The sequence below is a fragment of the Nannospalax galili genome, unplaced genomic scaffold (assembly GCF_000622305.1).
Source record: "Nannospalax galili isolate Female #2095 unplaced genomic scaffold, S.galili_v1.0 scaffold951, whole genome shotgun sequence".
Classification (NCBI taxonomy): Eukaryota; Metazoa; Chordata; class Mammalia; order Rodentia; family Spalacidae; genus Nannospalax; species Nannospalax galili.
The window spans coordinates 262,598-276,998 of NW_008329324.1; the positions used below are offsets into that span (position 1 = coordinate 262,598).

The window sequence follows — 14,401 nt, forward strand, 5'->3', positions numbered from 1 at the left end:
CCTTCCTTCCTTCCTCCCTCCCCCCTTTTTCCTTCCTTCCTCCTCCTTCCTCCCTCCCTCCCTCCCTTCTTCCTGCCTTCCTTCCTCCTTCCTTCTTTCCTCCTCCTTCCTTCCTTCCTCCTCCCTCCTTCCCTCCTTCCTTCCTTCCTCCTTCCTCTTTCCTTCCCTCCTTCCTTCCTCCCTCCTTCCCCTTCCTCCTTCCTCCCTCCTTTCTTTCTTCTTCCTCCTTCCTCCTCCTCCCTCCTTCCCTCCTTCCTCCTTCCTTCCTTTCTTTTTCCCTCCTTCCTGCCTTCCTTCCTCCTTCCTTCTTTCCTCCTCCTTCCTTCCTTCCTTTCCTTCCTTCCTTCCTCCTTCCTGACTTTCTCCTTCCTTCCTCCTTCCTCCTTCCTTCCTTTCTTTTTCCCTCCTTCCTTTCTTCCTTCCTTCCTCCTTTCTTCCTCCCTCCCTCCTTCCTTCCTTCCTCCTCCCTCCTTCCTTCCTTTCTCCTTCCTCCTTCCTCCTTCCTTCCTTTCTTCTTCCCTCCCTCCTTCCTTCCTTCCTCCTCCCTCCTTCCCTCCTTCCTTCCTCCCTCCTTCCTTCCTTCCTTCCTTCCTTCCTTCCTCCTTCCTCCTTCCTCCCTCCTTTCCTCCTTCCTTCCTTCCTCCTTCCTCCTTCCTTCCTTTCTTTTTCCCTCCTTCCTTCCTTCCTTCCTTCCTTCCTCCTTTCTTCCTCCCTCCCTCCTTCCTTCCTTCCTTCTTCCTCCCTCCTTCCCTCCTTCCTTCCTCCCTCCTTCCTTCCTCCTTCCTCCCTTTCTTCTTCCCTCCTTCCTTCCTTCCTTCCTCCTTCCTTCCTCCCTCCCTCCCTTCTTCCTTCCTTCCTTCCTCCTTCCTTCCTCCCTCCCTCCCTTCTTCCTGCCTTCCTTCCTCCTTCCTTCTTTCCTCCTCCTTCCTTCCTTCCTTCCTCCTCCCTCCTTCCCTCCTTCCTTCCTTCCTCCTTCCTTCCTTTCTTCTTCCCTCCCTCCTTCCTTCCTTCCTCCTTTCTTCCTCCCTCCTTCCTTCCTTCCTTCCTTCCTTCCTCCTTCCTCCTTCCTTCCTTCCCTCCTTCCTCCTTCCTCCCTCCCTCCCCCCTCTACCTCCCCCTCCTTCCTTCCTTCCTTCCTTCCTTCTTTCCTTCCTTCCTTTCTTTTTTGTGACAGGGTCTATCCTTGAACCTGGAGCTCATTTTTTTTTTTACTAGACTGGCTGACCAGAAAGATCTGGGTTTCTACCAGTTCTCCATGTCCCCAGTACTGAGGTATAGCCATGCACTGTTGTGTGCAGCTTTTATAGGAATCTGGGGTGCAGAACTCAGGTCTTCACATTTTCATGGTAGGCACTTGGCTTACTGAGACATCACCCAGCCCAAAGGCTCAGCTTTATAAGCACTATTACCATGGCTGATCTTGGCTGGAAAGAATAATCACATGCTTAGTAGCCTTGACCATGGTTGTGGCTCCTTCCCAGGAGAGTCTTCAGAAAGTTCCTCCTATTATAAACAGCAATCCCTCCTTGAGACAACAGCCAAAGTCTCCACTTGGGAATCCTCTCCTGCCATATCAGGAATCTGTTGACTATTTCTCTTTTTCTTTAACCCTCACCTCTCTCATTCTCCTAGAACATTCCAGACAAATATGCTTAAAACAAACAAAATCCCCTAAACACAAAACCACAGTCTTCCTGTCCTGTCCCTTATTCTCCTGTATCATCTTTTCCTCTGTATTCATAGGCAAATTTCTTTTTATTGTAAAGATTTAAGTGTATGTGTATGTGTGTGTGTATTTACACATGTGTTCAGGTACCTCTGGAGGCCAGAGGTCTTGGATCCCCTGGAGCTGGAGGTACAGGTAGTTGTGAGCCAACTGACATGGATGCTGGGAACCGAACTCAGATCCTCTGCAAGAGCAGTGTGCACTCAGCCCTGGAGCCATCCTCTGGCTCCTCGTAGGCAAATCTCTTGAAAGAGCTGTCTACATACAGCACCTTTTTTTCTTTTTCATTCTTCAAGTCCCTTCAGTGTGGCCTCTGCCTGCTGTTCTATGATAATCCTGTTTTTTTTTGCCCCTCTGTCTGTATATCTATATGCATGTTCATGAATGTGTGTGCATGCATGTGTATGTGGCGGCCAGAGGACAACCTTGACAGCCATTCTTCAGGTGTCATCCAGCTTTGTGTGTATGTGTTGTGTGTCTGTGTGTGTGTGGGTGTGGTGCATGCATATAAATGTGAGTGTACCCATGCATGTGAATGTAGAGGTCAAAAGAAGACATTGGGTGTCTTCTACTGCTCTCTGCCTTGTTGCCTAGAGACAGGGTCTCTTACTGGACTAGAAGCTTGCTGTTTAGGCTAGGCTAGCTGCTCAGTGAGCTCCTGGGATCCCCTAGTCTCCAGCCAGTAGTGCTGGAGTTACAGGCATGCATAGCCATGATCAGCTTTTCAAGTAGTTGCTGGGGGTTTGAACTCAGTTCCTCATGCTTACAGAACAAATATTCTTATCCACTGAGACATCCCCCAGTCCCCTTTTCTTTTACCTTGTTTTCTAAGGCAGGGTCTCTCACTGGCCTGACACTCACCAAGCCTGGGCTGCCTGCCTGGGAAGCACCTGGGATCTACCTGTCTCTGCCTCGCCAGCTTGGGGAGTACAGGTGCATGTCATGACACTCAGCTTTGTTTACATGGGTCTGGGAATTAAAATCAGGTTCCCATACTTGTAAGGCAGGCACTTTGCCCACTGAGCCATCTCCCTAGTTCCTTTGATGACTGTTTTGTGCAGATCACCAAAAATGTCCAGGTGACTAAAGCCTCAGTACATGTCACCTGACCTTTAACGTTTCCTCTGTGGACCTTTCTATTCTCCCAGAAGGAATCTGGACCCTTGGCCCTTCTTGTCTACTTCTGCATCCTCTCCTATTTCTACATCTTCCTTCTGCCTCCTCTGTTGGCTCCATGTGTTCTGTGCAACCATTATACATTGTAGTTTCTTAGAACTCTGTCCCCAGCTGCCTTCTCCTCTAGATCAACTTATCCTCTTGCATCTTGTCAAAACTACTTTCTATGTTCAAACTGCTATCAAATACATATCTCTAGGTCACCTTCATCTAAGTTCTAGGACATTGTTAAGCCAACTTCCTACCTACTGCACACTCCCACCTGTATGGTCTCAGGGTACTTGACACACAACACATCCTAGACTCAACTCCTGTGTGTCCTCTGCCCTTCCTCTGTGAGCCTCTTGCTCCTCTCTACAGTGTTTGTGTTGAGTTGTTGCACCAGCGTCCATTCAGCTGCTTGTCTTAGAAGGATGTGTGTCATAAACTCATGACTCTCGAGGCTGGAGAGACAGCTCAGTGATTAAGAACACTGCTCTTGCAGAAGACCTAGGTTTGATTTCCAGCACCCACATGGCTGCTAACAACCATCTGTAACTCCGGTTCCAGGGGATCCAACATCTTCTTCTGACCCCTGTGGGCACTGCATGACATGGGTGCACTTACATACATGTAGGCAATATATGCATACACATAAAAATATTAATAAAAAATAAATATTAATAAAAAAATAAACTCATGAATCTTGTGCCCTCAGAGAGCTCTGGAATCCTCCCATTTCCACCAAACCTGCTGCCATTCCCCCAGAGTCTAAGCACTTATAACTCTCACCTGATTTCCTCCTGTTTTCCATGCCAACATGTTTTACTGCTTAATTCCATTCTCTACAAGTATTTGGAGCAACCTTTATGAAATCTGAATGTTGCTGTCCTATCTCTAGCCCTTTAATGGCATCCCACTGCTCTCAAGATGAAGTCCAATGTCTTCAGAGTCTAGGAGACTTGGTGAATCTGGCCTCAGCCTGTCTCTCTAGACTTATTTTGAATCCTCTTTCTCCTTGCTATTTATGCTCCAGATAGCTCAGGCTTTCTAACATCTGCTTCAAGGTCTTTCTGCTGAGAATACTTCCCTGGCCCCCATTTGAAATCTCCCCTATTTCTTTTAGCATCCTGCACTTCTCCATCAAGACACTCACCAACAATAACTTGTCTCATATTGTTCTCTCCTGCTAAGTACTCACTCATGGGATCCTGCGTCTGGTCTGGCTTGGACAACTGTCCAATCTCAGCTTGCATGTCAGTCATGGATGGTTCACAGGCCTTGAGTCAAGCAAACTGCCAAGCTCTTATTGGCTTGGGCCAATCCCTCTGAAGGAGGTGGTCCTGTAGAGCCTCTCATGACTCTGACAGCACGAAGCACTCTTCCTGTGCCCCACAATGGATATAGCATCCAGCTAGAGAAGATGATATAGTCTATGCTCAGAAAACTCCAACCTAATCGAAACTCATCTTTACTCAGGTTTTCTTTTTTAAAGGTTTATTTACTTTTATGTTTGTGTGTGCATGCCTGAGTGTATGTATGTGTACCACATATGTGGAGATGCCCACAGAGGTCAGAAGAAGGCATCAGATCCCCGGGAACTAAAGTTATAGATAGTTGTCAGCTGCCATGTGGTGTTGGGAAGTGAACCTGGGTCTTCTGCAAGGGCATCCAGTGCTTTTAACCGCTGAGACAGCTCTTGAGCCCCAGGCTTTACTTAGGCTTTAAGCTGACATGGTGTCTCCTGGTTTTCCTACTTTGCTCTGGTAGTCTACACTTCTTCTTTGAGGGGAAATCTGTCTTACCCCAAGGTGTCTGCTTAGTCCTTATTGTATTTTTTTCATCAATTCAGGCTATTGTAAATTAGCATCACCCTTCAAATGTCTCGTTTGTGTCACATACACATTCACCATTAAATCAACAATTGTTTGTTGAGTGTCTACTAGGTACCACGCTGCTCGTCTAGGCACTAGAGATCAGTTGTGAGGAGAGCAGACACATATTTTGTCCTTGTGGAGTTTATAACCTGGTGAGTAACAGCAGACAACTCTGATGAGTGTTGACTATGTGCTTGACCTAACTCATTGAATCCTCTCAAAACACTGCAAGATAAGTAGGCTCTCACTATTTTGCTAGTGAGAAAACTGAGGCACAGAGAAGTCAAGGGCCCTCCAAGCTCACACAACTTACCATAAAACAGCAGAACTCAGATGTAGGCCCATACACCTGGGCTCCAGATCTGTGTTCTTAACCCCTGCCTTCTCCCTTCCACTCCAAGACCTTCTCTGGTATTACTTAAACTGGGTTGTGTTTGGGGTTCACATGCTGCTCACTTGTATCTTCCTTTTTGAGACAGGGTCCTGTGGGGTAACCCTGGCTGGCCTGGAACTCACTCATGCCCCTGTCTTCTGGGTCCTCTGCAAGTACAGCTAGTGCTCTTAATCACTGAGCCATCTTTCCAGCCCCTCTCCCCAGGTTCATGAATTCTGATCCGTTGACTCCATTCAGACTTCTGGTCTTCTTAGAAAGGACAGCTTCTCACCATCAGGACTAAAATTGTTCTTTGTGAAAGTCTCTCTCCCCCTCCCCCTCCCCTTCTTTTTTCTCCCATCCTGTGTCACTGCTTGCATATTTGTTTTGATGGTCTGTGCCTCCTTTCCTCCAGGGTACAGAGTCCATGAGAGAAGGCACATATCTTGCTCACCAGTAAATTTCAAGCATCTGAAACAGTGCCAGATACCTTCCAGATGCTTAACCTACGCTTGTATAAATAAATCTTTTTAAAAACTTCTAAGGAAGAAGTGGAAAAGCAAGTTATTTGTATTTTACTTTTGGTGTTTGAGGACAAATAACAAAAATAAAATAAAAATCTAGGTACCCACTTGGACCACAAAAATTGCAGGAAAGCATCATGATGAAATTCTATATAGTCATGAAAAATGTTAGGAGTGTAGACACTCTTCCAATGAAAAGCGATGACTAAATAATTAATCAATGCAGAAAAAATAATTTGAGTATCTGTATGCATTTCATAAGATGCAAATTCAGATATACAAGAAATATAGCTTATTATTCAAGTCCCCATGATCCAATCTGGTTCATACTTCAAGTTCCTAACCTGGGGACTTTCTTGGGCAAATTCAATGTCTAATCTATTTAATTATCTTAGGTTATGTTTGAGTTTTGGGAGTCCAAGTTTGGCAGAATATTGATTTGATTCCTAGTCATGGCTAATGTACTTTTTTATTGCAGTTCTCTTAAGACCTCTGGAGGGGGAATCCGAGGAGACAGGTCTTTCTTATTTCCTCTTCAGTGTCCTTCTTTGGAGTCAGCTATACAACTGTAATCTCAGCACTCAGGAGGCAGAGGCAGAAGAGTCAGGAGTTCACCATCCTGGGCTACATAGCAAATTCTCCTTCAAGTTCTTCACTAGGGTAGAGGTACCATCCAGCCACTCCCCTGTTGGAGGGTAATGGGATGACCTGGGTTCTGGGGAGGCACAGCATTCTGTGAGGCTGACTGGGCCTTCTCTACTGGGTACATATTGTAACTGGATATGACAAAGGGAAGATTCTTCCTGCCCCAAATGAAATAAAGGCTATGGTAAGACAACCTCTGTACTCAGAGAGGAGACCACAACCATATTCCTATACGGGTGGCTGGACCCAATACCACCCCCTTTATTCTTCCAGTCCTTGCTTGGATCATAGACCCATCCCTCATGAGACTGAGTAGGCTCCCATTTGATTGGAGGATCCCAGAATTGACAAGGATTTAGTGAAATGAACTGGTTAATTTACTTAAATTGTCTTTTATGGTAAGTACAATGAGGGCTTGAGACAGAAATGAAGTCACAATGGTGAAAGTTATAGCCGTGAAGAACATGGGAATAATTTTGCCATACTAGAAAATTAAAGACTTAAACTCCTTGCACATCTGAGAGGTGACAAGTGGCATCATCTGGTGCCTGTCAGATCACTTTTAAAATTCCATTTGTGGATACACAGGAAGCAGATGCTAATTTGAATAAGATATGAACTAGGAAACTTCATTTATTGGATTCTCTTTTTGAAAACTAACTGTGCACATAAAAACCATTGGCAAAGGATGCCAGGGCCTAGGGCATAAGAATAGAATCTACGATCTCAGGTCACAGAGATAAGCGTTAGGGTCTGGACCCACAGAAGCTCCCTCCACAGTGCAACAGGACAAGCCTTCTGTCCCAAATACAGGAACAAAGTTACTGAGCACCATGACCATCTGTAGACAGTATAGACTCCCTGCACCCGTGACCTAAGACCTGATCACAGCAAGAGCTGTTTCAGCACTACCTGCTCCCCCTTTGATAATTTTAGAAGAAAAGCAGACCCCTTATCCCCTGACCCAGACCCTGGTCTATGTAAGGGGCAGTTTCAACAGAATTTGCCTCCCCCTGTTAAGCCCCTAGCCCTTTCATCTGTTTAAACTGTTTTCCCACCTTCTACATATCCAATGTTCTATAAAAACCGCCAGCCAGCAGCCTGAAAAGTAGCAGCTTCCTCTCTCAGGTTGAGGGCTGTTCCCGGTGACTTCTGGAAATAAAGTTCTGCCTTGGTTTCTGCCTGGAGTCCTCCTGAGTGGCTTTCATGCCCAAATTTTTACCTATCAATAAGTCCTTTGTCACAGCCCAGAGGATGGATGTCCCAATGAGCAGCGCTTACCCTCAATGACGGAAGTCATGATACTGACAACGCTCATTGCTCTTTGGGCTCGGAAAGGCTCATTCAAGTATTCTGCTGACAGGTAATCCTTCTTCTGTCTTGCATCAAACGCCTGCTGGGACACAAGACATGTCAGGACACTCCCTCTGCAATCTGAAGGTGTCAGCAGCAAAGACAATATCATCTAGCCCCTTGCTGGCCAGTCTCATATGATTGTGAGCTACCATGAGACACTGAAGAAAAATAAGGTTGGTGCTTGAATTTGCGGTAAGAGCTCAGGTGTGAGGACCAGCACACGGAGGTGGAATGGAACCAGAGCCCATGTTGGAGGGTAACAGGTTGATTTGGGCTCACCTGAGGCTCAGCAAGTTCCTTCCCTAGGGCAGGACCTGGGCACCAGGAGTGGTAATGGGATTGCTTCAGGGTTTCTCAGAGTTCTAGCAAAGGGAGAGTGTATGGGTAATCTTGATCATCAACTTGACTGGATTTAGAATCACCTAGGAGAGACACCTCTGGGTATGTCTGTGAACTTGTTTCCAGAGAGGTTTAACTGAAGAGAGAACACCAGCATTCACCTCTCTCAGCTTCCTGGCTGTGGATGCAATGTGACCAACTGCCTCATGCTCCTGCCACCATGCCTTGACTGCTGTGATGAACTATATCCCGCAACCATGAGCCAGAATAAACCTTTCCTTCTTTAAGTTTCTTTTGCCAAGTACTTTGTTACAGCAATGAAAAAAGTAACTAATATAGAGAGGAAAGCTTCAGGAGCACTGGGCTAGGCAGTCCTCAGGAGACTTGCTCTGAGCAGTTCGTGTGACCTTCACGCAAAGCTCTTTCACCACACTGTGCTTCCCAGGATCCCTTCTAACAGGCCCATTTTCCTCCCCAGCATACAACCCAGTTCCAATCCTACACAGTCTCTTTGTTTCTGTAGGGAATATCTGTATGTCTTGACTGTTCAGCTGTTAGTTGTCTGTAATAGACTGAAGGTTTTATTTTTTTCCCTCATTCATATGTTGAAATCCTAATTTTGGTGCAATGGCATTAGGAAGTGGGGCCTTCGGGAGATGATTAACCATGACTGAATTAATGATGTTACAAAACAGACTCCAGAGAGCTCCATTCCTTCTTCCACCGTGTGAAGATCCAGCAAGAAAGGGCCAGAGGGAGGGTTCCCACTAGACCATGAAGTACAAGTACCTCGATCTTAGACTTTACAGCCTTCAGAAGTACGAGGAATAAAATTCTCTTGCTTATTAGCTATCTACTCTATGGTATTCTGTTATAGGAGCAGGAACAAACCATCACACTGTCTAACACATTCTTTATGATTCTTCCCTGTCTGGATCTTCGCTAGAAGTTCTGTCTGGGTTCTATGCAAAGCCCATGACTATAGTCACACCCATATTCTGACATTGGGCTGTCCAAGGCCATAGCAGCTGATTCAGCCCTACAAAGCCATGTAGAATCCAAATTCAATGGGCATTGAATCACTTTCCACAGATGAAGCTGGTAGATATACAATAAACAATAAATACGAAGCTTAGAAAGTTCTCGACCGTGGGGACTCAGCAAACAATATCAGCAGTTAGTGTTTATTGTTCCTCTCAGACGTGTCTAAATTTAAGTACTTTATCATTTTATTCAACCCTCTCATTAATTAGAAACCTTTTTACAAAGGGATGCAGGGAGGCTTGGAGAATTGCCGCAAGGGGACTTGCCGAAGGTGACTGTGTTGGTAAATGGCACAGCTGGGACTGAAGCCCAGGTCCTTGTGACGTGGAAGGGTTTAAAGAACAATCTTACACTAGCTTGTTTGACCAGAGTGAATCAAGGTTAAACAATGAAGAATGTGACTGTCATAAGAACAGATAAAGGACGGTGAGGGGCCTGTCCCAAGAGAGGCACAAAATGCTATGTGAGGCATTTTCAGGAGTTCTAATCTTAGGATTCAAACAAATGTTAGGGTTAAAATGGTGAGGTCAGGACACTGGGGAAGAAAAACAGGGGAGCTTGCAGCTAGGGTACGAGGCAGTCAAACTAACTAGACACAAGGAAGGACAGAGCTCTGGGAAAAACAAAGCAGTCTCAGCATGCTCTATGAAGCTCCTCCCTGATAGCATGCATGAGGCACTGATGCCCCTTTCCCCTAGTAAACTTCTCAACTCTTTTGGTAGTCATACCTTTATACACAGTGTTGCATCTAATTGTAACAGACTGAATTGTGGGTAAGAACAGCTTCTAAGAAAGACTGCCTATTCCAGGTTGGTGAGCACCCCAGACTGCCCCAAGAGTGGATAATGGAAAGGGAAATGGTGGACCATCACTTCATAAGTCGAGATGCTAGAGGCGGGCTGTGGCTATAGCCACGTGACTCAGTCTGCCCTCCCTCTGGAGAGTGTACTTTCTGGGCTTGCTTTCTCACCTGCTAAAAATAAACTCCGCTTGCTCTACCTGGACTTCGTGTGAACTCTTCTTCCTCAAGAACACAAGAACTGATTCTGCTGCTGTGATTGAGATTAGAGAGAATTGGGGAGGTGGGATCATCTCACGCACAACACTAAGACGTCTCCCAGAGAGCCCTGCAGGCTGGCTTTGACTTTAGGACTCTGTTGGTAATTCTGTTTGCCCCAGAGTCACACTCTTTGTCTCTCTACCCTGTTCTGTGTCCAGGGAGAGCAACCTGAACAAATACCCTATGGGTCTGGTCAGGTCTGACCAACAAGAGATACAAGCAGGACAGTAGAGAAAGGGGAGACATATTGGCTGTTTGTTCCCTGTTTTCCTCTCTTGTGGCCGTGGCTGGCAACAGCTTCCACTACCCAAGGTCATGGGTCCCAGAGCCTCAGCTCTTGACAGGCTCTGATTCTGGACTTTTCCCTCACTGTCTCAGTGTAGGCATGTAATAGTCCCCACTGTTGCTGGTCTCCAGGTCCTTCACTGTCCCTTTATTCCCTCTGCAAATACTTTATTAAACTCCTTCCACTTGCCCATTTGAGTGTGGATCATCTGCTTTTTCCTGTGATTCTGAATCACTTGGGATCCAATCGAAGTGAACTAACACAAAGTTATCAGACTTACCAGAGTTGGTGGGACCATACAATTGGCTCTTTGCAAGCCTGTTTGCAGGTCTCCTGCTATCCCTGACTAGCTAGGGAGGACTAATTAAAAACACAAGAAACATCCTTGCTGACACTGGAGGGAAAGCTCAAATTAAATCGCATCTCCCAACCCAAGGAATCCCTGGTTTGCTGTTACTCTCTCTGTAAGCATTCTCTTAAAGAGCAAGGACCAGTTAGTACCTGCTCCCCAATTTGTGCAGTTTAACAAGTTGTTTGTCCTGTGAGTCAAGCCAAGGTTATTGTACTTCTATCAAGATCTGTCCTGCGCATGTCTCAGAATTTCTCTGGGTCCCACTTGTCAGGCCTCAGGCCAGTTTGTGTAGGGTCATAGGTTTATTGAAAAGGGCCATTTGTTTTCCTTGGTCTCATCAAGAGAACAAGTGGGGCCATTGCCAAAGTGGTAATGGCAAGCAGGTATAGAAAAATACTGAGAGGAAATAATATGAGGTCAAATGGAAAATGGTTTGCACCTTTGCCTGCAGAGAAGTCAGCAAACAGGTTTTACCTCAGGCAACTCCAGTGACTTTTCTGGGTCTTGCCTGCCCTGTCTGTAAAATGGGAGTTGGATGGGAGGTATTGGACAGACGGCAGCTAAAAGACCCATCCATTGGTGTCACTCAGAGCTTATTGGTGAAAGGCTCCTGGTTGGAAGACAAAGAGTCTAGCGTGTGCATGGACTCACCGAGACTTCAGTAGCTCCAGGCACAAGTTCACCAGTGGGCACTGTGAGCTGCCTCTCTTCTCCATGTCTGGGACCAGGGTTGGGGGACTGAGGCAGTGGGCTCCTGGAGAGAAGGCCTGGCTGTCCAGCACCCCTGCCCAGCAGTAGGGAGCCTCGGTGGTTTTCATGGTCTCCATGAAAGACTCCATCATCTGTGATTCCATCAGGGAATGAGGCATCTTGTGTGGGAGCTCGGAAATGGAACACACTGCCATGGCTAGACCGGCGTTTTCCAGAAGAAAGGCCTAGGAAAGACTGGGCATTGCCCCGAGATAAGCAGGAAAAAAAATGGGCCCAGAGCTGGTCCTCTGTAAATCCAGCACATACTTCCCTTCACCCACTTCCCCCTTTGGCCCTTCTCATAGCTATGTAAAGACCTAAAGGATATTCTGGGTAGACATGAGAAGGCAACTAGAGAAAAGGATATCTTAGACAGCTTTGAGGAAAGAGCAGGGGAGATGGGAAATAACAGCAAATAGATCATTGTGACCAGTAACAGGTAGAGGACCTATCACTGGCTGGGTCAGATATTTGCCAGCCTTTGGCCACAGGCCTAGACACAGCTGTCTTAAGTTCCTATCTATAAACACAAAGTTTTGACCAGAGGAGGCGCTAGGACTGGAGCCTGCTTGGAGCGTGGTTGTTGAATGAACAAGAGCACTTTGCTATTTGAAAATTAGGTTGCACAATTCATTAGATTCTGTCTGTATGAGTTTGTGTTGTAAAGCAGGAGACAAGGGCTTTAGAGTGTAATGAGTATGCAGGATCCCCTGAGGAAGGCTTTGAACAGTCAACAATGGGGAGATTGAAGGAAGAGCTGCAGCCTAATTTCTTGGAAGATAATGCCATTCTTCCAAATCAATAAGCATTTCCCATCAAAATCTTCCACTGAGAGAACTGTGAGGCTTAGAGATTCCAGAGGAAAAGCACTAATTCATGAGCCCAGCATACCCAGAGAGATCCTAGATTGGGTTAGCCTGTTCTCATGACCAACCATGGAACCTGACCACAACAAATCATCAATCCTACACTCAGATCATATGTAGTGTTTCTAAAATCTGAACAAAGCTCCCTACCAAACTTTGGTCATGCTGCTCTGTTTCTCTTCTTCCTAATTCCATTTATTTACCAAACTACTAAGGTGGGGCATGTTGCCAGTTAGACATCTCCTCATCTATCCCAAGGAACCAAAGTTTCTTATCTATCTATTTATCTATCTATCTATCTATCTATCTATCTATCTATCTATCTATCTATCTATCTGTCTGTCTGTCTGTCTGTCTATCATCTATCATCTATCATCAAATCATATATATGCATACATATATACATACATATCTATATCTACATATCTATATATGTATGGATGCACATTTGTGTTCAGGTCAGAGGACAACCTAAGGTGTCATTCCTCAGGTACCATGTATCTTTTTTTTTTTTTTTGAGACAAGGTCTCTCACTGGCCTGGAATATCCCAAGTAAGCTAGACTGACTGGACAGGGAGTCCCAGGCATGCATCTGTCTCCACCTCCCCAGTGCTGGGATTACATAACCACCATGCCTGGCTTTTTTAAAATGTGGGTTCCAGGGGTTGAACTCATGTCCTCATGTTTGCAAGGAAAACACTTTGCCAACTGCACCATCTTTCCAGCCCCTTGAGGTTTCTCTTCTTGATAATTTGGAGCTCAATTCTGGTTAGCCACCACCATTGCCAGCCAAGTGTTATATACAGAGCACCCTGCCTAAAATACATGCCCCAGGACCATAGAGCTCACAAAAACCCATGCATCCTTTCTACTTTGGAGACAAAGGAGAAGGACTAGGATGGCTATTGGAAGACTGAGTTGTTTGTACTTGGGCACCAAGCAAATCAAGGAAGAAGCATTTAGGTCCATGTTTGACACTCAGTACCTCGTTGACACCATTTATTTTAGAATCAATCTATTTGTCAAACGATGGACAATGATCTCTAAGCCCATGCATTAGAATTGCTTTGAAATGTATCATCCCAGCATCCCATCGCCTGTGGGTTCCTGGAAACTCCTACCATATCTTTTGTATGTATTAGCCCCAATCACTACATCATTGCTGTTGGTCAGAAAATGGCTTTATCTGAAAACTGCCCTAAGTCTATTTATCAGATTAATGTGGAAAAAGAGGAAGGAGAGAGGTGGCTTCTTGAATGGACTCCAATCAAGCAGTTAGTATAAAGAAGTACTCTTGGGGCGAGGGACATGGCTCAGTGAGTAAAAACACAGCTGTGCATGGCTGTGCATACCTGTAACCCCAGCATGGAAGGGGGAGATAAGTGGATCTCAAGAGCTTACTGGCCATCCAGCATAGCTTAAATGGTGAGATTCCCGTTCAGTGTGAGTTGCTGTCTCAAGGCAATAAGGTAAAGAGCTACAGAGGAAGACACCTGGCATCCTGCTCTGACCTCCACATGCATGTTCATGGGTGTGCACACCTGCAACTTCCATACACGTAACACATACATACACACAGAAAATGAAGCATCCCACCGGGCGTGGTGGCACACACCTTTAATCCCAGAATTAGTAGGCAGAGATAGGAGACCAGCTTGGCTTACATAGTGAGTTCTAGGTCAGCCAGGATTATATAGTGAGACCCTGTCTCAAAAACAGGTACTCTAATGTTATGTCCCTGTCCCTGTCTTTGTTCATATACGTTCTTCTTTCTATCTAGAAACCTCTCCTCCCCAGACCCTCCTAGTCTTCAGTGGCTAGAGGAACCTCTGTATGCTCTCCTTATTCATCTTAATTTTCTCTCTTCCAGGAAACTTTTCCTGATTACATCTGCACCCATAAGAGTGGATGTTTCCAACACAACAAGCACATGTCTCTGATAGAGTATTTAACACCAAACTCTTTTTGTATCTGCCTCCTCCACTTTTCCTTGGGAAAGAGGCAGGTGTTAGTCTTCCCTACATCAAACACCGAGTATTTCTGAACAA

General features: G+C 45.6%; 1 protein-coding gene across 4 annotated transcripts in view; it reads right to left on the reverse strand.

The window, feature by feature from the left end:
- Positions 1-14,401, reverse strand: part of Scn10a (sodium voltage-gated channel alpha subunit 10) — a 129,029-nt gene that overhangs the window by 53,832 nt on the left and 60,796 nt on the right. For 3 of the 4 annotated variants that reach the window (XM_008836195.1, XM_008836184.1, XM_008836188.1), the window contains exons 11-12: positions 11,389-11,682; positions 7,582-7,693 (exon numbers count right to left, since the gene is read on the reverse strand). In XM_008836195.1, coding sequence (XP_008834417.1) covers positions 7,582-7,693; positions 11,389-11,682 — 406 coding nt within the window. The remainder of the gene's footprint in view (positions 1-7,581; positions 7,694-11,388; positions 11,683-14,401) is intronic. The other variant, XM_008836200.1, reaches the window with a different exon arrangement.